Source organism: Pseudophryne corroboree, chromosome 7 (assembly GCF_028390025.1).
Source record: "Pseudophryne corroboree isolate aPseCor3 chromosome 7, aPseCor3.hap2, whole genome shotgun sequence".
Lineage (NCBI taxonomy): Eukaryota > Metazoa > Chordata > Amphibia > Anura > Myobatrachidae > Pseudophryne > Pseudophryne corroboree.
In genome coordinates, this window is record NC_086450.1 from 26,242,390 (window position 1) to 26,268,887 (window position 26,498).

A 26,498-nucleotide genomic window follows, 5' to 3' on the forward strand; every position below is an offset into this window, starting at 1 on the left:
CATATATTTTTCTCTTTTTGAACTGTTTTAGGAAGTGGCAGTTATTGGTGACTGCCAAAGGGTGGACTGTCAAAGTCAGAAAAATATCACGCTGCACATTGCCATATATGCACCTCATGCGTGTGCCCGCTGCACGTGCATGAGCCCTCCCGTGAGTGCGTATACTCGCAGTCGCGTGCACTCGCAGGTGCACGGTATGCGCATTTACGGTAGAGTTTGTGTGCGTCTAGCGTGCGACTCGATCGTTACATATTTTAGTCATATAATGTATTTTGTAGATTATGGTCCCTTTGATAGAATCTGAAAGTTTAGTTAATGTAGCATGTTCAGAGACAAAGAGATCCCTCTTTGTTTTATACGAAGGGTCAGACAGGGGTTACACAGTGGTGTTTAGTATCCATCGGAAGAGTATATAATTAGCAATATTCCGGTGTTGGTTAGAAACAGATAAATCGCTCGTGCGTATAGTTATGACTATAAGAAGTTTATGGACATTTACTATATTTGCAGTTTATTACCCATGCGGCGGGAAACCTGAGTTTCCCTCCCACCTGAGCAGTTTGAAATAGTCACAGCCCACCTGTATGAACCAACCTATGACCTTTTGTTATAATGCGGAGACGGATTCCTGTGTCCAATGAACAATAAGAATGTAGGGACCATTGTACTGTATTGTGTGTAGTGTATATAAAGACAAGCCGACCTGGGCCAGCTCCACTCTACTCTTCTCAACGGTTCTCATCACTGATAATCGGGAGCTGGATATCCAGGAAGGCGCTTGCAATTGTTTCCCCTTGTGCGTAAGTTCTCTGCAACCATTTTACCTCCTATTAATGTTGTAAGCCATTCTCTCTCTCCTTCCCCTTAAATGTAATTGTGCCGCTATTGTATTTTAACGTGTAGTAATTCTGTTAGGTGTTTATGTTAGCTTGGTAGTGTATAAATTGTACTGTGTATTCTTTTGCAATTGAACGTTCATTTAAAGGTGTTAGAACCTTAGACCGGTATTTGAGTGTTTATTATATTGCTAAGTGTTCTCAGAGCATCACAGACACTCTTACAGCTTTTAAACTAACAAGGTTACACTGCGTTGCATTTACACCTTATCACTACACAAAGGTTTACAGTATAAGTACATCACTTATGGTATAGTTATTAAGGTTTAATTCTGTGAGCGTCAGCTCCGCTTGTGATCTCCTCGTGGTCTCGAGCGTCCGCTACGCTGGTAGCGTATCATTACGGTAGTCGGCAGCCTATAGCGTGCTTGCCTCTACGCATTAAGCCGTGAGTGAACGTGCCGCTCGTGCGTCTCTACCACGGCTAAGCGTTTGCTACGCTAAGTGCGTACCCTTACGGTATATCATACGCCAATTGCGTACTGTGTTCATTAACCTTTTAGAGTGTTTAAAATAGGATAAATCAGTAGGCTTTATCAATATGTACTAGTAGCAACGGACATGTTTAGTCACTGGGCCGAAGCCTGGCCAGTAAGCAAAGCCACAGCAAAAACCACTGCAAAGAAACTGATAGCAGAAGTAGTATGTAGATTTGGGGTACCTGAGGTTATAGAATCAGATAGAGGTACACATTTCACAGGAGAAGTCATGCAGCATATAATGAAAGATTTGGGAGTACAGCAGGCCTTCCACGTGCCTTACCGTCCCCAGGCGAGTGGGAGGGGGGAACATTTGAACTTTGACCTTAAGCTAAAACTACAGAAAATTATGACAGAAACCAAAAGAACTTGGCCAGAATGCCTACCTATAGTCTTGTTCAATATTAGGACCACACCTATGAGACCTAGTAAGCTGACTCCATATAAAATATTGTTTGGGTCAGCTCCAAGAACAGGTTGTTATTATCCACGACAGTTACAACATAATCATGGTGATTTAACAGGTTATGTACAGGAGGTCTGTAAAACATTGACTAACCTCCATTGCCGAGTGTTTTCTTCCATTCCAGACCCAGAAGGATCAGCTACGCATAAACTAAACCCAGGAGATTGGGTCTATTTAAAGAGACATGTGAGAAAGACCTTTGAACCAAGATATGATGGTCCATATCAAGTGCTGCTAACCATGCCTACCTCAATTAAGGTGAAAGGTCGTGATACCTGATTACACGCCTCCCACTCGAAGAAGTTGACAGTGACTCTCCAACCAGAAGAATGAAGTTGCTTATCCTTTGGTTGTTGTTAGGGGTAATCCCCAAGGTTTGGGCTATAAGTCCATGGGACTGGTTTACTAAAAGGGGGTAGTTCAGGCCTAGTGTAGGTAGAATAGGGAGAAAAAGTGGAATCAAAAAGAGGGGAAATGATGGTGTAGGAACTTCCGCAGTATAGCAAATATATTGATTCACGCTTTTTCGCATTGATTAAGATATTTACTGTTAATCACAAAATGTGTTCATGTATCCTTAAATATATTGTACAGATATTCAGAAAACTATGTACTCCGAATATCTTGTTTAAAGCATGAATTGTTCAAGGACATGCAACACCAGATGTTTCCAAGGCCAATCAGGAAGATCGGGAAGAATGTTTTCAGCATATGTCCGAAAGACTAATAATCACAAAGCAATAAACCATATTCGAGAATGTTCTAATTGCTAATTAGAATCTTGTATGACAATTGATGTATTTCAGGTTCTGAGACATACATGGTGTATTCTGTTTGGCTAAATGTATTGGCAAGCATGATTCCTTTTGTCTTTAAGCTATAAAAATAAACCTATAACGGCCCCTAAAGCAGGTCAGCCATGGTCTGTTTAGGTTACACATGATCCTGTGTCATCTTTTCATTCACTGACCTCCAACCGGTTGCTAAAGGAACAGAATTCTGACTGATTACTGAAGAGTTAATAGACCAGACCTGAACAGGTTAAAATACCCTATCAGTAACGTACAGCTATAGATCACCTGCAGCATGCACTAGTGCACAGATACTGGGACACGCTGCGTATTGGTAGTGTACAGCTGTATATCACCTGCAGCATGCACTAGTGCACGGATAGGGGGACATGCTGCGTATTGGTAGTGTACAGCTGTATATCACCTGCAGCATGCACTATTGCACAGATACTGGGACACGCTGCATATTGGTAGTGTACAGCTGTATATCACCTGCAGCATGCACTAGTGCACAGATAATTGGGACACGCAGCGTATTGGTAGTGTACAGCTGTATATCACCTGCAGCATGCACTAGTGCACAGATACTGAGATACGCTGCATATTGGTAGTGTACAGCTGTAGATCACCTGCAGCATGCACTAGTGCACAGATACTGGGACACGCTACATATTGGTAGTGTACAGCTGTATATCACCTGCAGCATGCACTAGTGCACAGATACTGGGACATGCCGCGTATTGGTAGTGTACAGCTGTATATCACCTGCAGCATGCACTAGTGCACAGATACTGAGATACGCTGCATATTGGTAGTGTACAGCTGTATATCACCTGCAGCATGCACTAGTGCACGGATACTGAGACACGCTGCGTATTGGTAGCGTACAGCTGTATATCACCTGCACCATGCACTAGTGCACAGATAGGGGGACACGCTGCGTATTGGTAGTGTACAGCTGTATATCACCTGCACCATGCACTAGTGCACAGATACTGGGACACGCTGCGTATTGGTAGTGTACAGCTGTAGATCACCTGCAGCATGCACTAGTGCACAGATACTGGGACACGCTGCGTATTGGTAGTGTACAGCTGTATATCACCTGCAGCATGCACCAGTGCACGGATAGGGGGACACGCTGCATATTAGTAGTGTACAGCTGTATATAACCTGCAGCATGCACTAGTGCACAGATAGGGGTACACTCTGCATTTTGGCAGTGTACAGCTGTATATCACCTGCAGCATGCACTAGTGCACAGATAGGGGTACACTCTGGTTTTTGGTAGTGTACAGCTGTATACCACCTGCAGCATGCACTAGTGCACAGATAGGGGACACTCTGCGTATTGGTATTGTACAGCTGTACATCACCTGCAGCATGCACTAGTGCACAGATACTGGGACATGCTGCGTATTGGTATTGTACAGCTGTATATCACCTGCAGCATGCACTAGTGCACTGATACTGGGACACGCTGCGTATTGGTAGTGTACAGCTGTATATCACCTGCAGCATGCACTAGTGCACGGATAGGGGGACATGCTGCGTATTGGTAGTGTACAGCTGTATATCACCTGCAGCATGCACTAGTGCACAGATAGGGGTACACTCTGGTTTTTGGTAGTGTACAGCTGTATATCACCTGCAGCATGCACTAGTGCACAGATAGGGGACACGCTGTGTATTGGTAGTGTACAGCTGTACATCACCTGCAGCATGCACTAGTGCACAGATACTGGGACACGCTGCGTATTGGTAGTGTACAGCTGTATATCACCTGCAGCATGCACTAGTGCACAGATACTGGGACACGCTGCGTATTGTTAGTGTAGAGCTGTATATCACATGCAGCATGCACTAGTGCACAGATATTGGGACACGCTGCGTATTGGTAGTGTACAGCTGTACATCACCTGCAGCATGCACTAGTGCACAGATACTGGGACACGCAGCGTATTGGTAGTGTACAGCTGTATATCACCTGCAGCATGCACTAGTGCACAGATACTGGGACACGCAGCGTATTGGTATTGTACAGCTGTATATCACCTGCAGCATGCACTAGTGCACAGATACTGGGACACGCTGCGTATTGGTAGTGTACAGTTGTATATCACCTGCTGCATGCACTAGTGCACAGATACTGGGACACGCTGCGTATTGGTAGTGTACAGCTGTATATCACCTGCAGCATGCACTAGTGCACAGATACTGCGACACGCAGCGTATTCGTAGTGTACAGCTGTATATCACCTGCAGCATGCACTAGTGCACAGATACTGGGTCACGCTGCGTATTGGTAGTGTACAGCTGTATATCACCTGCAGCATGCACTAGTGCACAGATACTGGGACACGCTGTATATTGGTATTGTACAGCTGTATATCACCTGCAGCATGCACTAGTGCACAGATAGGGGGACACGCTGCGTATTGGTAGTGTACAGCTGTATATCACCTGCAGCATGCACTAGTGCACAGATAGTGGGACACGCTACATATTGGTAGTGTACAGCTGTAGATCACCTGCAGCATGCACTAGTGCACGGATAGGGGGCATGCTGCGTATTGGTATTGTACAGCTGTATATCACCTGCAGCATGCACTAGTGCACGGATAGGGGGACATGCTGCGTATTGGTATTGTACAGCTGTATATCACCTGCAGCATGCACTAGTGAACAGATACTGGGACACGCTGTGTATTGATATGGTACAGCTGTATATCACCTGCAGCATGCACTAGTGCACAGATACTGGGACACGCTGTGTATTGATATGGTACAGCTGTATATCACCTGCAGCATGCACTAGTGCACGGATAGGGGGACACGCTGCGTATTGGTAGTGTACGGCTGTATATCACCTGCAGCATGCACTAGTGCACGGATAGGGGGACATGCTGCGTATTGGTATTGTACAGCTGTATATAACCTGCAGCATGCACTAGTGCACGGATAGGGGGACATGCTGCGTATTGGTATTGTACAGCTGTATATCACCTGCAGCATGCACTAGTGAACAGATACTGGGACACGCTGTGTATTGATATGGTACAGCTGTATATCACCTGCAGCATGCACTAGTGCACGGATAGGGGGACACGCTGCGTATTGGTAGTGTACGGCTGTATATCACCTGCAGCATGCACTAGTGCACTGATACTGCGACACGCAGCGTATTGGTAGTGTACAGCTGTATATCACCTGCAGCATGCACTAGTGCACGGATAGGGGCACATGCTGCGTATTGGTAGTGTACAGCTGTATATCACCTGCAGCATGCACTAGTGCACAGATACTGGGTCACGCTGCGTATTGGTAGTGTACAGCTGTATATCACGTGCAGCATGCACTAGTGCACAGATACTGGGTCACGCTGCGTATTGGTAGTGTACAGCTGTATATCACCTGCAGCATGCACTAGTGCACAGATACTGGGACATGCTGCGTATTGGTATTGTACAGCTGTATATCACCTGCAGCATGCACTAGTGCACATATACTGGGTCACGCTGCGTATTGGTAGTGTACAGCTGTATATCACGTGCAGCATGCACTAGTGCACAGATACTGGGTCACGCTGCGTATTGGTAGTGTACAGCTGTATATCACCTGCAGCATGCACTAGTGCACAGATACTGGGTCACGCTGCGTATTGGTAGTGTACAGCTGTATATCACCTGTAGCATGCACTAGTGCACAGATACTGGGACACGCTGCGTATTGGTGGTGTACAGCTGTATATCACCTTAAGCATGCACTAGTGCACAGATACTGGGACACGCAGCGTATTGGTAGTGTACAGCTGTATATCACCTGCAGCATGCACTAGTGCACAGATAGAGGGACACGCTGCGTATTGGTAGTGTACAGCTGTACATCACCTGCAGCATGCACTAGTGCACAGATACTGGGTCACGCTGCGTATTGGTAGTGTACAGCTGTATATCACCTGCAGCATGCACTAGTGCATAGATACTGGGACTGGCACGCTGCGTATTGGTAGTGTACAGCTGTATATCACCTGTAGCATGCACTAGTGCACAGATACTGGGACACGCAGCGTATTGGTAGTGTACAGCTGTATATCACCTGCAGCATGCACTAGTGCACAGATACTGGGACACGCTGCGTATTGGTAGTGTACAGCTGTATATCACCTGCAGCATGCACTAGTGCACAGATACTGGGACACGCTGCGTATTGGTAGTGTACAGCTGTATATCACCTGCAGCATGCACTAGTGCACAGATACTGGGTCACGCTGCGTATTGGTAGTGTACAGCTGTATATCACGTGCAGCATGCACTAGTGCACAGATACTGGGTCACGCTGCGTATTGGTAGTGTACAGCTGTATATCACCTGCAGCATGCACTAGTGCACAGATACTGGGTCACGCTGCGTATTGGTAGTGTACAGCTGTATATCACGTGCAGCATGCACTAGTGCACAGATACTGGGTCACGCTGCGTATTGGTAGTGTACAGCTGTATATCACCTGCAGCATGCACTAGTGCACAGATACTGGGTCACGCTGCGTATTGGTAGTGTACAGCTGTATATCACCTGTAGCATGCACTTGTGCACAGATACTGGGACACGCTGCGTATTGGTGGTGTACAGCTGTATATCACCTTAAGCATGCACTAGTGCACAGATACTGGGACACGCAGCGTATTGGTAGTGTACAGCTGTATATCACCTGCAGCATGCACTAGTGCACGGATAGGGGGACATGCTGCGTATTGGTAGTGTACAGCTGTATATCACCTGCAGCATGCACTAGTGCACAGATAGAGGGACACGCTGCGTATTGGTAGTGTACAGCTGTACATCACCTGCAGCATGCACTAGTGCACAGATACTGGGTCACGCTGCGTATTGGTAGTGTACAGCTGTATATCACCTGCAGCATGCACTAGTGCACAGATAATTGGGACACGCAGCGTATTGGTAGTGTACAGCTGTATATCACCTGCAGCATGCACTAGTGCACAGATACTGAGATACGCTGCATATTGGTAGTGTACAGCTGTAGATCACCTGCAGCATGCACTAGTGCACAGATACTGGGACACGCTACATATTGGTAGTGTACAGCTGTATATCACCTGCAGCATGCACTAGTGCACAGATACTGGGACATGCCGCGTATTGGTAGTGTACAGCTGTATATCACCTGCAGCATGCACTAGTGCACAGATACTGAGATACGCTGCATATTGGTAGTGTACAGCTGTATATCACCTGCAGCATGCACTAGTGCACAGATACTGAGACACGCTGCGTATTGGTAGCGTACAGCTGTATATCACCTGCACCATGCACTAGTGCACAGATAGGGGGACACGCTGCGTATTGGTAGTGTACAGCTGTATATCACCTGCACCATGCACTAGTGCACAGATACTGGGACACGCTGCGTATTGGTAGTGTACAGCTGTAGATCACCTGCAGCATGCACTAGTGCACAGATACTGGGACACGCTGCGTATTGGTAGTGTACAGCTGTATATCACCTGCAGCATGCACCAGTGCACGGATAGGGGGACACGCTGCATATTAGTAGTGTACAGCTGTATATAACCTGCAGCATGCACTAGTGCACAGATAGGGGTACACTCTGCATTTTGGCAGTGTACAGCTGTATATCACCTGCAGCATGCACTAGTGCACAGATAGGGGTACACTCTGGTTTTTGGTAGTGTACAGCTGTATACCACCTGCAGCATGCACTAGTGCACAGATAGGGGACACTCTGCGTATTGGTATTGTACAGCTGTACATCACCTGCAGCATGCACTAGTGCACAGATACTGGGACATGCTGCGTATTGGTATTGTACAGCTGTATATCACCTGCAGCATGCACTAGTGCACTGATACTGGGACACGCTGCGTATTGGTAGTGTACAGCTGTATATCACCTGCAGCATGCACTAGTGCACGGATAGGGGGACATGCTGCGTATTGGTAGTGTACAGCTGTATATCACCTGCAGCATGCACTAGTGCACAGATAGGGGTACACTCTGGTTTTTGGTAGTGTACAGCTGTATATCACCTGCAGCATGCACTAGTGCACAGATAGGGGACACGCTGTGTATTGGTAGTGTACAGCTGTATATCACCTGCAGCATGCACTAGTGCACAGATACTGGGACACGCTGCGTTATTGGTAGTGTACAGCTGTATATCACCTGCATCATGCACTAGTGCACAGATACTGGGACATGCTGCGTATTGGTAGTGTACAGCTGTATATCACCTGCAGCATGCACTAGTGCACGGACAGGGGGACATGCTGCGTATTGGTAGTGTACAGCTGTATATCACCTGCAGCATGCACTAGTGCACAGATACTGGGACACACTGCGTATTGGTAGTGTACAGCTGTATATCACCTGCAGCATGCACTAGTGCACGGATAGGGGGACATTCTGCGTATTGGTAGTGTACAGCTGTATATCACCTGCAGTATGCACTAGTGCACAGATAGGGGACACTCTACGTATTGGTATTGTACAGCTGTACATCACCTGCAGCATGCACTAGTGCACAGATATTGGGACACGCTGCGTATTGGTAGTGTACAGCTGTATATCACCTGCAGCATGCACTAGTGCACAGATATTGGGACACGCTGCGTATTGGTAGTGTACAGCTGTACATCACCTGCAGCATGCACTAGTGCACAGATACTGGGACACGCTGCGTATTGGTAGTGTACAGCTGTATATCACCTGCAGCATGCACTAGTGCACAGATACTGGGACACGCAGCGTATTGGTATTGTACAGCTGTATATCACCTGCAGCATGCACTAGTGCACAGATACTGGGACACGCTGCGTATTGGTAGTGTACAGTTGTATATCACCTGCTGCATGCACTAGTGCACAGATACTGGGACACGCTGCGTATTGGTAGTGTACAGCTGTATATCATCTGCAGCATGCACTAGTGCACAGATACTGCGACACGCAGCGTATTCGTAGTGTACAGCTGTATATCACCTGCAGCATGCACTAGTGCACAGATACTGGGTCACGCTGCGTATTGGTAGTGTACAGGTGTATATCACCTGCAGCATGCACTAGTGCACAGATACTGGGACACGCTGTATATTGGTATTGTACAGCTGTATATCACCTGCAGCATGCACTAGTGCACAGATAGGGGGACACGCTGCGTATTGGTAGTGTACAGCTGTATATCACCTGCAGCATGCACTAGTGCACAGATAGTGGGACACGCTACATATTGGTAGTGTACAGCTGTAGATCACCTGCAGCATGCACTAGTGCACGGATAGGGGGCATGCTGCGTATTGGTATTGTACAGCTGTATATCACCTGCAGCATGCACTAGTGCACGGATAGGGGGACATGCTGCGTATTGGTATTGTACAGCTGTATATCACCTGCAGCATGCACTAGTGAACAGATACTGGGACACGCTGTGTATTGATATGGTACAGCTGTATATCACCTGCAGCATGCACTAGTGCACAGATACTGGGACACGCTGTGTATTGATATGGTACAGCTGTATATCACCTGCAGCATGCACTAGTGCACGGATAGGGGGACACGCTGCGTATTGGTAGTGTACGGCTGTATATCACCTGCAGCATGCACTAGTGCACGGATAGGGGGACATGCTGCGTATTGGTATTGTACAGCTGTATATAACCTGCAGCATGCACTAGTGCACGGATAGGGGGACATGCTGCGTATTGGTATTGTACAGCTGTATATCACCTGCAGCATGCACTAGTGAACAGATACTGGGACACGCTGTGTATTGATATGGTACAGCTGTATATCACCTGCAGCATGCACTAGTGCACGGATAGGGGGACACGCTGCGTATTGGTAGTGTACGGCTGTATATCACCTGCAGCATGCACTAGTGCACTGATACTGCGACACGCAGCGTATTGGTAGTGTACAGCTGTATATCACCTGCAGCATGCACTAGTGCACGGATAGGGGCACATGCTGCGTATTGGTAGTGTACAGCTGTATATCACCTGCAGCATGCACTAGTGCACAGATACTGGGTCACGCTGCGTATTGGTAGTGTACAGCTGTATATCACGTGCAGGATGCACTAGTGCACAGATACTGGGTCACGCTGCGTATTGGTAGTGTACAGCTGTATATCACCTGCAGCATGCACTAGTGCACAGATACTGGGACATGCTGCGTATTGGTATTGTACAGCTGTATATCACCTGCAGCATGCACTAGTGCACATATACTGGGTCACGCTGCGTATTGGTAGTGTACAGCTGTATATCACGTGCAGCATGCACTAGTGCACAGATACTGGGTCACGCTGCGTATTGGTAGTGTACAGCTGTATATCACCTGCAGCATGCACTAGTGCACAGATACTGGGTCACGCTGCGTATTGGTAGTGTACAGCTGTATATCACCTGTAGCATGCACTAGTGCACAGATACTGGGACACGCTGCGTATTGGTGGTGTACAGCTGTATATCACCTTAAGCATGCACTAGTGCACAGATACTGGGACACGCAGCGTATTGGTAGTGTACAGCTGTATATCACCTGCAGCATGCACTAGTGCACAGATAGAGGGACACGCTGCGTATTGGTAGTGTACAGCTGTACATCACCTGCAGCATGCACTAGTGCACAGATACTGGGTCACGCTGCGTATTGGTAGTGTACAGCTGTATATCACCTGCAGCATGCACTAGTGCATAGATACTGGGACTGGCACGCTGCGTATTGGTAGTGTACAGCTGTATATCACCTGTAGCATGCACTAGTGCACAGATACTGGGACACGCAGCGTATTGGTAGTGTACAGCTGTATATCACCTGCAGCATGCACTAGTGCACAGATACTGGGACACGCTGCGTATTGGTAGTGTACAGCTGTATATCACCTGCAGCATGCACTAGTGCACAGATACTGGGACACGCTGCGTATTGGTAGTGTACAGCTGTATATCACCTGCAGCATGCACTAGTGCACAGATACTGGGTCACGCTGCGTATTGGTAGTGTACAGCTGTATATCACGTGCAGCATGCACTAGTGCACAGATACTGGGTCACGCTGCGTATTGGTAGTGTACAGCTGTATATCACCTGCAGCATGCACTAGTGCACAGATACTGGGTCACGCTGCGTATTGGTAGTGTACAGCTGTATATCACGTGCAGCATGCACTAGTGCACAGATACTGGGTCACGCTGCGTATTGGTAGTGTACAGCTGTATATCACCTGCAGCATGCACTAGTGCACAGATACTGGGTCACGCTGCGTATTGGTAGTGTACAGCTGTATATCACCTGTAGCATGCACTAGTGCACAGATACTGGGACACGCTGCGTATTGGTGGTGTACAGCTGTATATCACCTTAAGCATGCACTAGTGCACAGATACTGGGACACGCAGCGTATTGGTAGTGTACAGCTGTATATCACCTGCAGCATGCACTAGTGCACGGATAGGGGGACATGCTGCGTATTGGTAGTGTACAGCTGTATATCACCTGCAGCATGCACTAGTGCACAGATAGAGGGACACGCTGCGTATTGGTAGTGTACAGCTGTACATGACCTGCAGCATGCACTAGTGCACAGATACTGGGTCACGCTGCGTATTGGTAGTGTACAGCTGTATATCACCTGCAGCATGCACTAGTGCATAGATACTGGGACACGCTGCGTATTGGTAGTGCACAGCTGTATATCACCTGCAGCATGCACTAGTGCACAGATAGAGGGACATGCTGCGTATTGGTAGTGCACAGCTGTATATCACCTGCAGCATGCACTAGTGCACAGATACTGGGTCACGCTGCGTATTGGTAGTGTACAGCTGTATATCACCTGCAGCATGCACTAGTGCACAGATACTGGGTCACGCTGCGTATTGGTAGTGTACAGCTGTATATCACCTGCAGCATGCACTAGTGCACAGATACTGGGTCACGCTGCGTATTGGTAGTGTACAGCTGTATATCACCTGCAGCATGCACTAGTGCACAGATACTGGGTCACGCTGCGTATTGGTAGTGTACAGCTGTATATCACCTGCACTAGTGCACAGATACTGGGACACGCAGCGTATTGGTAGTGTACAGCTGTATATCACCTGCAGCATGCACTAGTGCACAGATAGAGGGACATGCTGCGTATTGGTAGTGCACAGCTGTATATCACCTGCAGCATGCACTAGTGCACAGATACTGGGTCACGCTGCGTATTGGTAGTGTACAGCTGTATATCACCTGCAGCATGCACTAGTGCACAGATACTGGGTCACTCTGCGTATTGGTAGTGTACAGCTGTATATCACCTGCAGCATGCACTAGTGCACAGATACTGGGTCACGCTGCGTATTGGTAGTGTACAGCTGTATATCACCTGCACTAGTGCACAGATACTGGGACACGCAGCGTATTGGTAGTGTACAGCTGTATATCACCTTAAGCATGCACTAGTGCACAGATACTGGGACACGCAGCGTATTGGTAGTGTACAGCTGTATATCACCTGCAGCATGCACTAGTGCACGGATAGGGGGACATGCTGCGTATTGGTAGTGTACAGCTGTATATCACCTGCAGCATGCACTAGTGCACAGATAGAGGGACACGCTGCGTATTGGTAGTGTACAGCTGTACATCACCTGCAGCATGCACTAGTGCACAGATACTGGGTCACGCTGCGTATTGGTAGTGTACAGCTGTATATCACCTGCAGCATGCACTAGTGCATAGATACTGGGACACGCTGCGTATTGGTAGTGCACAGCTGTATATCACCTGCAGCATGCACTAGTGCACAGATAGAGGGACATGCTGCGTATTGGTAGTGCACAGCTGTATATCACCTGCAGCATGCACTAGTGCACATATACTGGGTCACGCTGCGTATTGGTAGTGTACAGCTGTATATCACCTGCAGCATGCACTAGTGCACAGATACTGGGTCACGCTGCGTATTGGTAGTGTACAGCTGTATATCACCTGCAGCATGCACTAGTGCACAGATACTGGGTCACGCTGCGTATTGGTAGTGTACAGCTGTATATCACCTGCAGCATGCACTAGTGCACAGATACTGGGTCACGCTGCGTATTGGTAGTGTACAGCTGTATATCACCTGCACTAGTGCACAGATACTGGGACACGCAGCGTATTGGTAGTGTACAGCTGTATATCACCTGCAGCATGCACTAGTGCACAGATAGAGGGACATGCTGCGTATTGGTAGTGCACAGCTGTATATCACCTGCAGCATGCACTAGTGCACAGATACTGGGTCACGCTGCGTATTGGTAGTGTACAGCTGTATATCACCTGCAGCATGCACTAGTGCACAGATACTGGGTCACTCTGCGTATTGGTAGTGTACAGCTGTATATCACCTGCAGCATGCACTAGTGCACAGATACTGGGTCACGCTGCGTATTGGTAGTGTACAGCTGTATATCACCTGCACTAGTGCACAGATACTGGGACACGCAGCGTATTGGTAGTGTACAGCTGTATATCACCTTAAGCATGCACTAGTGCACAGATACTGGGACACGCAGCGTATTGGTAGTGTACAGCTGTATATCACCTGCAGCATGCACTAGTGCACGGATAGGGGGACATGCTGCGTATTGGTAGTGTACAGCTGTATATCACCTGCAGCATGCACTAGTGCACAGATAGAGGGACACGCTGCGTATTGGTAGTGTACAGCTGTACATCACCTGCAGCATGCACTAGTGCACAGATACTGGGTCACGCTGCGTATTGGTAGTGTACAGCTGTATATCACCTGCAGCATGCACTAGTGCATAGATACTGGGACACGCTGCGTATTGGTAGTGCACAGCTGTATATCACCTGCAGCATGCACTAGTGCACAGATAGAGGGACATGCTGCGTATTGGTAGTGCACAGCTGTATATCACCTGCAGCATGCACTAGTGCACAGATACTGGGTCACGCTGCGTATTGGTAGTGTACAGCTGTATATCACCTGCAGCATGCACTAGTGCACAGATACTGGGTCACGCTGCATATTGGTAGTGTACAGCTGTATATCACCTGCAGCATGCACTAGTGCACAGATACTGGGTCACGCTGCGTATTGGTAGTGTACAGCTGTATATCACCTGCACTAGTGCACAGATACTGGGACACGCAGCGTATTGGTAGTGTACAGCTGTATATCACCTGCAGCATGCACTAGTGCACAGATAGAGGGACACGCTGCGTATTGGTAGTGTACAGCTGTATATCACCTGCAGCATGCACTAGTGCACAGATACTGGGACACGCTGTGTATTGGTATTGTACAGCTATAGATCACCTGCAGCATGCACTAGTGCACAGATATTGGGACACGCTGCGTATTGGTAGTGTACAGCTGTACATCACCTGCAGCATGCACTAGTGCATAGATAGGGGGACACACTGTATATTGGTAGTGTACAGCTGTATATCACCTGCAGCATGCACTAGTGCACAGATACTGGGACACTCTGCGTATTGGTAGTGTACAGCTGTATATCACATGCAGCATGCACTAGTGCACAGATACTGGGACACGCTGCGTATTGGTAGTGTACAGCTGTATATCACCTGCAGCATGCACTAGTGCATAGATAGGGGGACACGCTGTATATTGGTAGTGTACAGCTGTATATCACATGCAGCATGCACTAGTGCACAGATACTGGGACACGCAGCGTATTGGTAGTGTACAGCTGTATATCACCTGCAGCATGCACTAGTGCATAGATACTGGGACACGCTGTGTATTGGTAGTGTACAGCTGTATATCACATGCAGCATGCACTAGTGCACAGATACTGGGACACGCAGCGTATTGGTAGTGTACAGCTGTATATCACCTGCAGCATGCACTAGTGCACAGATACTGGGACACGCAGCGTATTGGTAGTGTACAGCTGTATATCACCTGCAGCATGCACTAGTGCACAGATACTGGGACACGCAGCGTATTGGTAGTGTACAGCTGTATATCACCTGCAGCATGCACTAGTGCACAGATACTGGGACATGCTGTGTATTGGTAGAGTACAGCTGTATATCACCTGTAGCATGCACTAGTGCACAGATACTGGGACACGCAGCGTATTGGTAGTGTACAGCTGTATATCACCTGCAGCATGCACTAGTGCACAGATACTGGGACATGCTGTGTATTGGTAGTGTACAGCTGTATATCACCTGCAGCATGCACTAGTGCACAGATACTGGGACACGCAGCGTATTGGTAGTGTACAGCTGTATATCACCTGCAGCATGCACTAGTGCACAGATACTGGGACACGCAGCGTATTGGTAGTGTACAGCTGTATATCACCTGCAGCATGCACTAGTGCACAGATACTGGGACATGCTGTGTATTGGTAGAGTACAGCTGTATATCACCTGTAGCATGCACTAGTGCACAGATACTGGGACACGCAGCGTATTGGTAGTGTACAGCTGTATATCACCTGCAGCATGCACTAGTGCACAGATACTGGGACATGCTGTGTATTGGTAGTGTACAGCTGTATATCACCTGCAGCATGCACTAGTGCACAGATACTGGGACACGCTGCGTATTGGTAGTGTACAGCTGTATATCACCTGCAGCATGCACTAGTGCACAGATACTGGGACACGCAGCGTATTGGTAGTGTACAGCTGTATATCACCTGCAGCATGCACTAGTGCACAGATACTGGGACACGCTGTGTATTGGTAGTGTACAGCTGTATATCACCTGCAGCATGCACTAGTGCACAGATACTGGGACACGCAGCGTATTGGTAGTGTACAGCTGTATATCACCTGCAGCATGCACTAGTGCACAGATACTGGGACACGCAGCGTATTGGTAGTGTACAGCTGTATATCACCTGCAGCATGCACTAGTGCACAGATACTGGGACACGCAGCGTATTGGTAGTGTACAGCTGTATATCACCTGCAGCATGCACTAGTGCACAGATACTGGGACACGCAGCGTATTGGTAGTGTACAGCTGTATATCACCTGCAGCATGCACTAGTACACAGATACTGGGACATGCTGTGTATTGGTAGAGTACAGCTGTATATCACCTGTAGCATGCACTAGTGCACAGATACTGGGACACGCAGCGTATTGGTAGTGTACAGCTGTATATCACCTGCAGCATGCACTAGTGCACAGATTCTGGGACATGCTGTGTATTGGTAGTGTACAGCTGTATATCACCTGCAGCATGCACTAGTGCACAGATACTGGGACACGCTGCGTATTGGTAGTGTACAGCTGTATATCACCTGCAGCATGCACTAGTGCACAGATACTGGGACACGCAGCGTATTGGTAGTGTACAGCTGTATATCACCTGCAGCATGCACTAGTGCACAGATACTGGGACACGCAGCGTATTGGTAGTGTACAGCTGTATATCACCTGCAGCATGCACTAGTGCACAGATACTGGGACATGCTGTATATTGGTAGAGTACAGCTGTATATCACCTGTAGCATGCACTAGTGCACAGATACTGGGACACGCAGCGTATTGGTAGTGTACAGCTGTATATCACCTGCAGCATGCACTAGTGCACAGATACTGGGACATGCTGTGTATTGGTAGTGTACAGCTGTATATCACCTGCAGCATGCACTAGTGCACAGATACTGGGACACGCTGCGTATTGGTAGTGTACAGCTGTATATCACCTGCAGCATGCACTAGTGCACAGATACTGGGACACGCAGCGTATTGGTAGTGTACAGCTGTATATCACCTGCAGCATGCACTAGTGCACAGATACTGGGACACGCTGTGTATTGGTAGTGTACAGCTGTATATCACCTGCAGCATGCACTAGTGCACAGATACTGGGACACGCAGCGTATTGGTAGTGTACAGCTGTATATCACCTGCAGCATGCACTAGTGCACAGATACTGGGACACGCAGCGTATTGGTAGTGTACAGCTGTATATCACCTGCAGCATGCACTAGTGCACAGATACTGGGACACGCAGCGTATTGGTAGTGTACAGCTGTATATCACCTGCAGCATGCACTAGTGCACAGATACTGGGACACGCAGCGTATTGGTAGTGTACAGCTGTATATCACCTGCAGCATGCACTAGTGCACAGATACTGGGACACGCAGCGTATTGGTAGTGTACAGCTGTATATCACCTGCAGCATGCACTAGTGCACAGATACTGGGACTCGCAGCGTATTGGTAGTGTACAGTTGTATATCTAACAATAGTTTTTGTATGCTTAATAGTCAGAAAAAGGATCCCCGTATGAATCAAGAAGTAGCATTCATAACCCAATTTAACTCTCAACATAAACAGTTAGAGCAGATCATTGGGAAATATTGGCATATATTAATGAAGGATCCGTTACTGTCTGGTAATATTAGGAATCGCCCAAGATTCATTTACCGTAAAGCTAAAAACTTAAAAGATATGCTCGTAAAGAGTGCTTTGCCCATCGAAAGAATGCAAACTAGAATCACCTCAAAAGGTTTTTTTCGATGTGGCTTCTGCCCTATGTGTAAAAGCTGTAATGTAAATAGAAAAATAACAGAATACACATCAAATCAGACACAGACCACATATCCGATTAAGGATTTTATTACCTGCTGCACAAAGAATGTCATATACCTTCTAGAGCAGCGGTGGCCAACCTGTGGCTCTTGAGCCGCATGTGGCTCTTTCTTTATTCAAATGTGGCTCCCAACACTCTAAATCATGTGACCACAACTGATACAGAAACCACTACACTCCAGCCAGACACCCACAAGCAAACAGAGGACACATTAGGGACTGCTGCAATGGCACAAGTTGATGGGGGGGCTGTAGTGATACATGAGGGTGGGCTAGAGTGACACATGGCAGAGCTGGCTGGAGAGACACAGGATGGTCCTGGAAGTAGTGACACATGGGAGATCTGGCTGGAGTGACATAGGAGGGTGGTAGCAGGAGTGACACATGGGGGAGCTTGCTGGAGTGACAGGAGGGTGTTGGCTGGAGTGACGCATGGGAGAGCTAGCAGGAGTGACACAGGAGAGCTGGCTGGAGTGACATAGGAGGGTGCTAGCAGGAGTGACACAGGAGAGCTGGCTGGAGTGACATAGGAGGGTGCTAGCAGGAGTGACACATGGGGGACAGGCTGGAGTGACACATGGGGGAGCTGGCTGGAGTGACACTGCCGGGTCTTGGCAGTAGTGACACATGGGAGACCTGGCTGGAGTAACACAGCAGGGTCTTGGCAGTAGTGACACATGGGAGAGCTGGCTGGAGTGACATGGGGGAGCTGGCTGGAGTGACATAGGAGGGTGCTAGCAGGAGTGACACATGGGGGAGCTGAAGTTTATTATGTGAATCTGCCTTTTTCAATTATTTTTTGTGAATGTGGCTTTTTCAATGGATCTGGCTTTAAAAAATTTAATTTTATGTCGTTCTGACTTTTTCAATGTATTTTATACCAGGGGTGTGGTCTAGCAAGCACAAGGCCACATTCCATTTTTGCATGCACGCCATCGGCTCTTTGACGTACCTAACAAGGTTTTTTGGCTCTTTGTCACTGACTGGTTGGCCACCCCTGTTCTAGAGTGTCATTGTGGACTGCAATATGTGGGGAGAACGGGAAGAATGCTAAAAGAACGCCTATCAGAACACACTAGGAATATAAAGAAGGGGTACGAGTTGCACAGTGTATCTAACCATTTTAAAAATAAGCACAACTGCAACCTCGGAGGTCTAAAAAGTTTTATAGGCATTAAAACAGTTAAAAATAACTGGAGATCTCGGTGCACAGAGAAACTTTTAGCACAAACATAAATGAAAACTATACACCACTTGAGAACTCTAACACCAAGTGGTTTAAATTTAGAGTTCGAGATTAAATGGTTTCTGTAATGCTATATGTATTGTAGTCTGCCGCTCCTAAATTCTCCTTTTTTTTGTGTTGTCTCTGTCATCGTTCATGTTTCATCTTCGAGTCACAATCATGTGCTTTATGCGGAATAAAAAAACTGACCCACGGAAGACAAGAACTGTAACAACAATCCAGCACCGTTTGAGACAACCAGATGAAGCTCTCTGCACCCATTGACTCCTGGACGTCTGTTACAATATGATATCTCTACAATGTTGTGCCACAGTTTATATGTCGGGGGGTCTGTTTAAGTCAGAAAACGAGTATTATATACGCCAAGAGAGCATTCCCATTCGGGTCCGTTTTATCTGCACCGCCAGTCATCTGCCGGCTGCATTTATTTTCTGCATTTATCCTTCAAATTATTTTTACTTGGGTATATTAAACCCGCATCGCCGGCTATTTGCCGGTTTAATACCTGGAAACCTATCTGAGTTTAACTGTGCTTAACATACAGCGGGTCTTATTTATTATCGTATCTAGTGAGAGAATATTCTCCACGCCTCTAGCGCTCTATATGGGCACATAAACTAAACAGTGCGTTTTGGTTTTGTACTGCTTGTTTTCTGAAAACTAAACAGGTTTGCTGCAATGCATGTTTTGCTTATGAGGATCAAACACTCTGATCCTAATCATTACCAACGCTGAATGTGTTTAATTATGTTTATATATTTTTAATCTGTGTATTGAAAACATGTTGTATGATTTATGTGCAAGTTACTCCTGTTGTGGGAGTTCTTAATTGTTTAAACATATACACCTGTTAATTGTCTATGGTGAGGGATTGGTCAAAATGGATCATGTGACCTTGTGAAGCCTAAATATAACCGGGCTGATTAGAACATACATTTCACTTCTTGAGGAAGGGGAGGGTATCCCCGAAACGCGTTGAAGTTTGCTGCTAACCATCACACCAGATCACTTACTTGCTGTATTGGATGAATAAAGAAGTCGTGTGTTTTTTGGAAAAATACTGGTCTGCCTTATTCCTGCCGCCCATACTGTGAGGGATACGAAAGATACCTTGATGTGTACGCGGGATAGGACACTAATGTAAGTGTTATTCCAATAGCTAAGTCCATTGCAAGTGAAGTGTACCGTGGATGTATGGTGATAGAAAGATACCTTTACATGAAAGCGAGACAGAATAATAAAGTGAGTGTCTTTCTGATGTGTGGAAAGAGCTTGAAAGAAACTTTGGACGAAGATTGAAAAGTCTCAAGTTGTTTATAAATTTCATTATTTTTAAACTCAGCGCTAGTCTGCAACCATCTATTGCTTGTATACAGTTGTATATCACCTGCAGCATGCACTAGTGCACAGATACTGGGACACGCTGCGTATTGGTAGTGTACAGCTGTATATCACCTGCAGCATGCACTAGTGCACAGATACTGGGACACGCTGCGTATTGGTAGTGTACAGCTGTATATCACCTGCAGCATGCACTAGTGCACAGATACTGCGACACGCAGCGTATTGGTAGTGTACAGCTGTATATCACCTGCAGCATGCACTAGTGCACAGATACTGGGTCACGCTGCGTATTGGTAGTGTACAGCTGTATATCACCTGCAGCATGCACTAGTGCACAGATACTGAGATACGCTGCAAATTGGTAGTGTACAGCTGTATATCACCTGCAGCATGCACTAGTGCACAGATAGGGGGACACGCTGCGTATTGGTAGTGTACAGCTGTATATCACCTGCAGCATGCACTAGTGCACAGATACTGGGACACGCTACATATTGGTAGTGTACAGCTGTAGATCACCTGCAGCATGCACTAGTGCACGGATAGGGGGACATGCTGCGTATTGGTATTGTACAGCTGTATATCACCTGCAGCATGCACTAGTGCACGGATAGGGGCACATGCTGCGTATTGGTAGTGTACAGCTGTATATCACCTGCAGCATGCACTAGTGCACGGATAGGGGCACATGCTGCGTATTGGTAGTGTACAGCTGTATATCACCTGCAGCATGCACTAGTGCACGGATACTGGGACACGCTGCGTATTGGTAGTGTACAGCTGTATATCACATGCAGCATGCACTAGTGCACAGATACTGGGACACGCAGCGTATTGGTAGTGCACAGCTGTATATCACCTGCAGCATGCACTAGTGCACAGATAGAGGGACACGCTGCGTATTGGTATTGTACAGCTATAGATCACCTGCAGCATGCACTAGTGCACGGATACTGGTACACGCTGCGTATTGGTAGTGTACAGCTGTATATCACCTGCAGCATGCACTAGTGCACAGATACTGGGACACGCTGCATATTGGTAGTGTACAGCTGTATATCACCTGTAGCATGCACTAGTGCATAGATATTGGGACATGCTGCGTATTGGTAGTGCACAGCTGTATATCACCTGCAGCATGCACTAGTGCACAGATACTGGGTCACACTGCGTATTGGTAGTGTACAGCTGTATATCACCTGCAGCATGCACTAGTGCACAGATACTGGGACACGCTGCATATTGGTAGTGTACAGCTGTATATCACCTGTAGCATGCACTAGTGCACATATACTGGGACACGCTGAGTATTGGTAGTGTACAGCTGTATATCACCTGCAGCATGCACTAGTGCACAGATACTGGGACACGCTGCGTATTGGTAGTGTACAGCTGTATATCACCTGTAGCATACACTAGTGCATAGATACTGGGACACGCTGCATATTGGTAGTGTACAGCTGTATATCACCTGTAGCATGCACTAGTGCACAGATACTGGGACACGCAGCGTATTGGTAGTGTACAGCTGTATATCACCTGCAGCATGCACTAGTGCACAGATACTGGGACACGCTGCGTATTGGTAGTGTACAGCTGTATATCACCTGCAGCATGCACTAGTGCACAGATACTGGGACACGCTGCGTATTGGTAGTGCACAGCTGTATATCACCTGCAGCATGCACTAGTGCATAGATACTGGGACACGCTGCGTATTGGTAGTGTACAGCTGTATATCACCTGCAGCATGTACTAGTGCACAGATAGAGGGACACGCTGCGTATTGGTAGTGTACAGCTGTACATCACCTGCAGCATGCACTAGTGCACAGATACTGGGTCACGCTGCGTATTGGTAGTGTACAGCTGTATATCACCTGCAGCATGCACTAGTGCACAGATACTGGGTCACGCTGCGTATTGGTAGTGTACAGCTGTATATCACCTGCAGCATGCACTAGTGCATAGATACTGGGACACGCTGCGTATTGGTAGTGTACAGCTGTATATCACCTGCAGCATGCACTAGTGCACAGATACTGGGACACGCAGCGTATTGGTAGTGTACAGCTGTATATCACCTGCAGCATGCACTAGTGCACATATACTGGGACACGCTGTGTATTGGTAGTGTACAGCTGTATATCACCTGCAGCATGCACTAGTGCACATATACTGGGACACGCTGTGTATTGGTAGTGTACAGCTGTATATCACCTGCAGCATGCACTAGTGCACAGATACTGGGTCACGCTGCGTATTGGTAGTGTACAGCTGTATATCACCTGCAGCATGCACTAGTGCATAGATACTGGGACACGCTGCGTATTGGTAGTGTACAGCTGTATATCACCTGCAGCATGCACTAGTGCACATATACTGGGACACGCTGTGTATTGGTAGTGTACAGCTGTATATCACCTGCAGCATGCACTAGTGCACATATACTGGGACACGCTGTGTATTGGTAGTGTACAGCTGTATATCACCTGCAGCATGCACTAGTGCACAGATACTGGGTCACGCTGCGTATTGGTAGTGTACAGCTGTATATCACCTGCAGCATGCACTAGTGCATAGATACTGGGACACGCTGCGTATTGGTAGTGTACAGCTGTATATCACCTGCAGCATGCACTAGTGCACAGATACTGGGACACGCAGCGTATTGGTAGTGTACAGCTGTATATCACCTGCAGCATGCACTAGTGCACAGATACTGGGACACGCTGCGTATAGGTAGTGTACAGCTGTATATCACCTGCAGCATGCACTAGTGCACAGATAGAGGGACACGCTGCGTATTGGTAGTGTACAGCTGTATATCACCTGCAGCATGCACTAGTGCACAGATACTGGGACACGCTGTGTATTGGTAGTGTACAGCTGTATATCACCTGCAGCATGCACTAGTGCACAGATACTGGGACACGCAGCGGATTGGTAGTGTACAGCTGTATATCCCCTGCAGCATGCACTAGTGCACAGATACTGGTACATGCAGCGTATTGGTAGTGTACAGCTGTATATCACCTGCAGCTGCACTAGTGCATAGATACTGGGACACGCTGCATATTGGTAGTGCACAGCTGTATATCACCTGCAGCATGCACTAGTGCACAGATACTGGGACACGCAGCGGATTGGTAGTGTACAGCTGTATATCACCTGCAGCATGCACTAGTGCACAGATAGGGGGACACTCTGCGTATTGGTAGTGTACAGCTGTAGATCACCTGCAGCATGCACTAGTGCACAGATACTGGGACACGCTGCGTATTGGTAGTGTACAGCTGTATATCACCTGCAGCATGCACTAGTGCACAGATACTGGGACACGCTGCGTATTGGTAGTGTACAGCTGTATATCACCTGCAGCATGCACTAGTGCATAGATAGGGGGACATGCTGCGTATTAGTAGTGTACAGCTGTATATCACCTGCAGCATGCACTAGTGCACAGATAGGGGGACACGCTGCGTATTGGTAGTGTACAGCTGTATATCACCTGCAGCATGCACTAGTGCACAGATAGGGGGACACGCTGCGTATTGGTAGTGTACAGCTGTATATCACCTGCAGCATGCACTAGTGCACAGATAGGGGGACACTCTGCGTATTGGTATTGTACAGCTGTATATCACCTGCAGCATGCACTAGTGCATAGATAGGGGGACATGCTGCGTATTAGTAGTGTACAGCTGTATATCACCTGCAGCATGCACTAGTGCACAGATAGGGGGACACGCTGCGTATTGGTAGTGTACAGCTGTATATCACCTGCAGCATGCACTAGTGCACAGATAGGGGGACACTCTGCGTATTGGTATTGTACAGCTGTATATCACCTGCAGCATGCACTAGTGCATAGATAGGGGGACATGCTGCGTATTAGTAGTGTACAGCTGTATATCACCTGCAGCATGCACTAGTGCACAGATAGGGGGACACGCTGCGTATTGGTAGTGTACAGCTGTATATCACCTGCAGCATGCACTAGTGCACAGATAGGGGGACACTCTGCGTATTGGTATTGTACAGCTGTATATCACCTGCAGCATGCACTAGTGCATAGATAGGGGGACATGCTGCGTATTAGTAGTGTACAGCTGTATATCACCTGCAGCATGCACTAGTGCACAGATAGGGGGACACGCTGCGTATTGGTAGTGTACAGCTGTATATCACCTGCAGCATGCACTAGTGCACAGATACTGGGACACGCAGCGTATTGGTAGTGTACAGCTGTATATCACCTGCAGCATGCACTAGTGCACAGATAGGGGGACACGCTGCGTATTGGTAGTGTACAGCTGTATATTTAAGTATAAGGCCCATATAGACGGGTTGATGTGGGAGAGACGTGTGCTGAGCGTGCGGGGGAGACAGGGGGGCTGCTCATTTCACCCAGCGGGTGAAGTGAGCGACCCGCTAGATTGCATGCAGGCCAATCTAGCACCAGCGATAATGCTTATCGCTCCGTGAGTCCCCCCCTTTAGCCGGGGAAGAATTCCGACAGGATATAGCGTTGGGTTTCTTCATAACCTGAATTACCACGTTCATGTCTTCCTGCTGCGCCTTGTATGAATGTGGCTAGGCCTCTCCCACTATTCATGTACCAGGGGTCTTCTGATAGTCCCCCCGCTCGCTTACCAGCCCCATCCGCTCCTCCTATATCAGTCTTATTATAACATTTATTTATATAGCACCAGCATATTCAGTTGCGATGTACAGTACAATTCCCCCCAGTCCTCAGTATTTACCTGCCCCACCTACTCCTCCTGCACCAGGAGTTTATCTGATAGATCTCTCACCCTCCTCAGCCTCTTCACACCCGCTCCCCCTGTATATGGTGCCCTCTATTTGGACACTCCCCCCCCCAGTTTTTAGTACTTACCTGACTCCTGCCTGAAGTGTATCAGGACGTACCCCTGCCTGCACCCCACGTCTCGGATCTCGCACTCTCCTCCATTCGACTTTCTCTTACTCTGGAAATACAGAAGAAGTTTGTTCTTCACCACTTTCAGTCTCTCGGGCCCTTCGTCCCACTTGAGGGCCACAGGGAAACGAAAGTTGCTGTCCCCCATGGTGGGGCTGGAGTGTGAGTGAGGCCGAGACAGAGGACACTCAGGGCTGTGGTGTCTGGCAGGGGAGTGTAGGGAAATAATGGGGACTGTGTATGTTACTTCTGCAGAAGCTTTCACTTTCATTTCTCACAGAAACCTGTTTTCTGATCAGGCTCCTCCTTACACTGCATAGAGAAGGGACTTTCCGCACTGTGTACAGAGCCAAGCACACACCCAGGGCCAGAATGACAGTGACGCAGAGATCAGATAGTCGCCGCCTATAGGGGAGTGTATTTTCGCTTTGCAAGTGTGCAATTGCATGTGCAACCGAGCGGTACAAAAAAGTTTTTTGCCGTTTCTGAGTAGGTCTGAGCTTACTCAGCCGCTGCGATCACTTCAGCCTGTTCTTGTCCAGAATTGACGTCAGACACCCGCCCTGCAAACGCCTGGTCACGCCTGCGTTTTTCCAAACACTCTCAGAAAACGGTCAGTTGACACCCACAAACGCCCTCTTCCTATCAATCTCCTTGCGATCGGCTGTGCGAATGGATTCTTTGTAAAACCCATCGCTCA

The 26,498-nt window shown here is 47.8% G+C and overlaps 1 protein-coding gene across 1 annotated transcript in view; it reads right to left on the minus strand.

The window, feature by feature from the left end:
- The window catches only part of LOC134944212 (protein mono-ADP-ribosyltransferase PARP14-like), a 142,245-nt gene extending 116,199 nt beyond the window's left edge, over positions 1–26,046 (minus strand). Inside the window, exon 1 of the mRNA XM_063932794.1 lies at positions 25,757–26,046. Within this exon, the coding sequence (XP_063788864.1) occupies positions 25,757–25,946 (190 nt within the window). The 5' untranslated portion in view covers positions 25,947–26,046. The remainder of the gene's footprint in view (positions 1–25,756) is intronic.
- Positions 26,047–26,498: the final 452 nt, after the last annotated feature.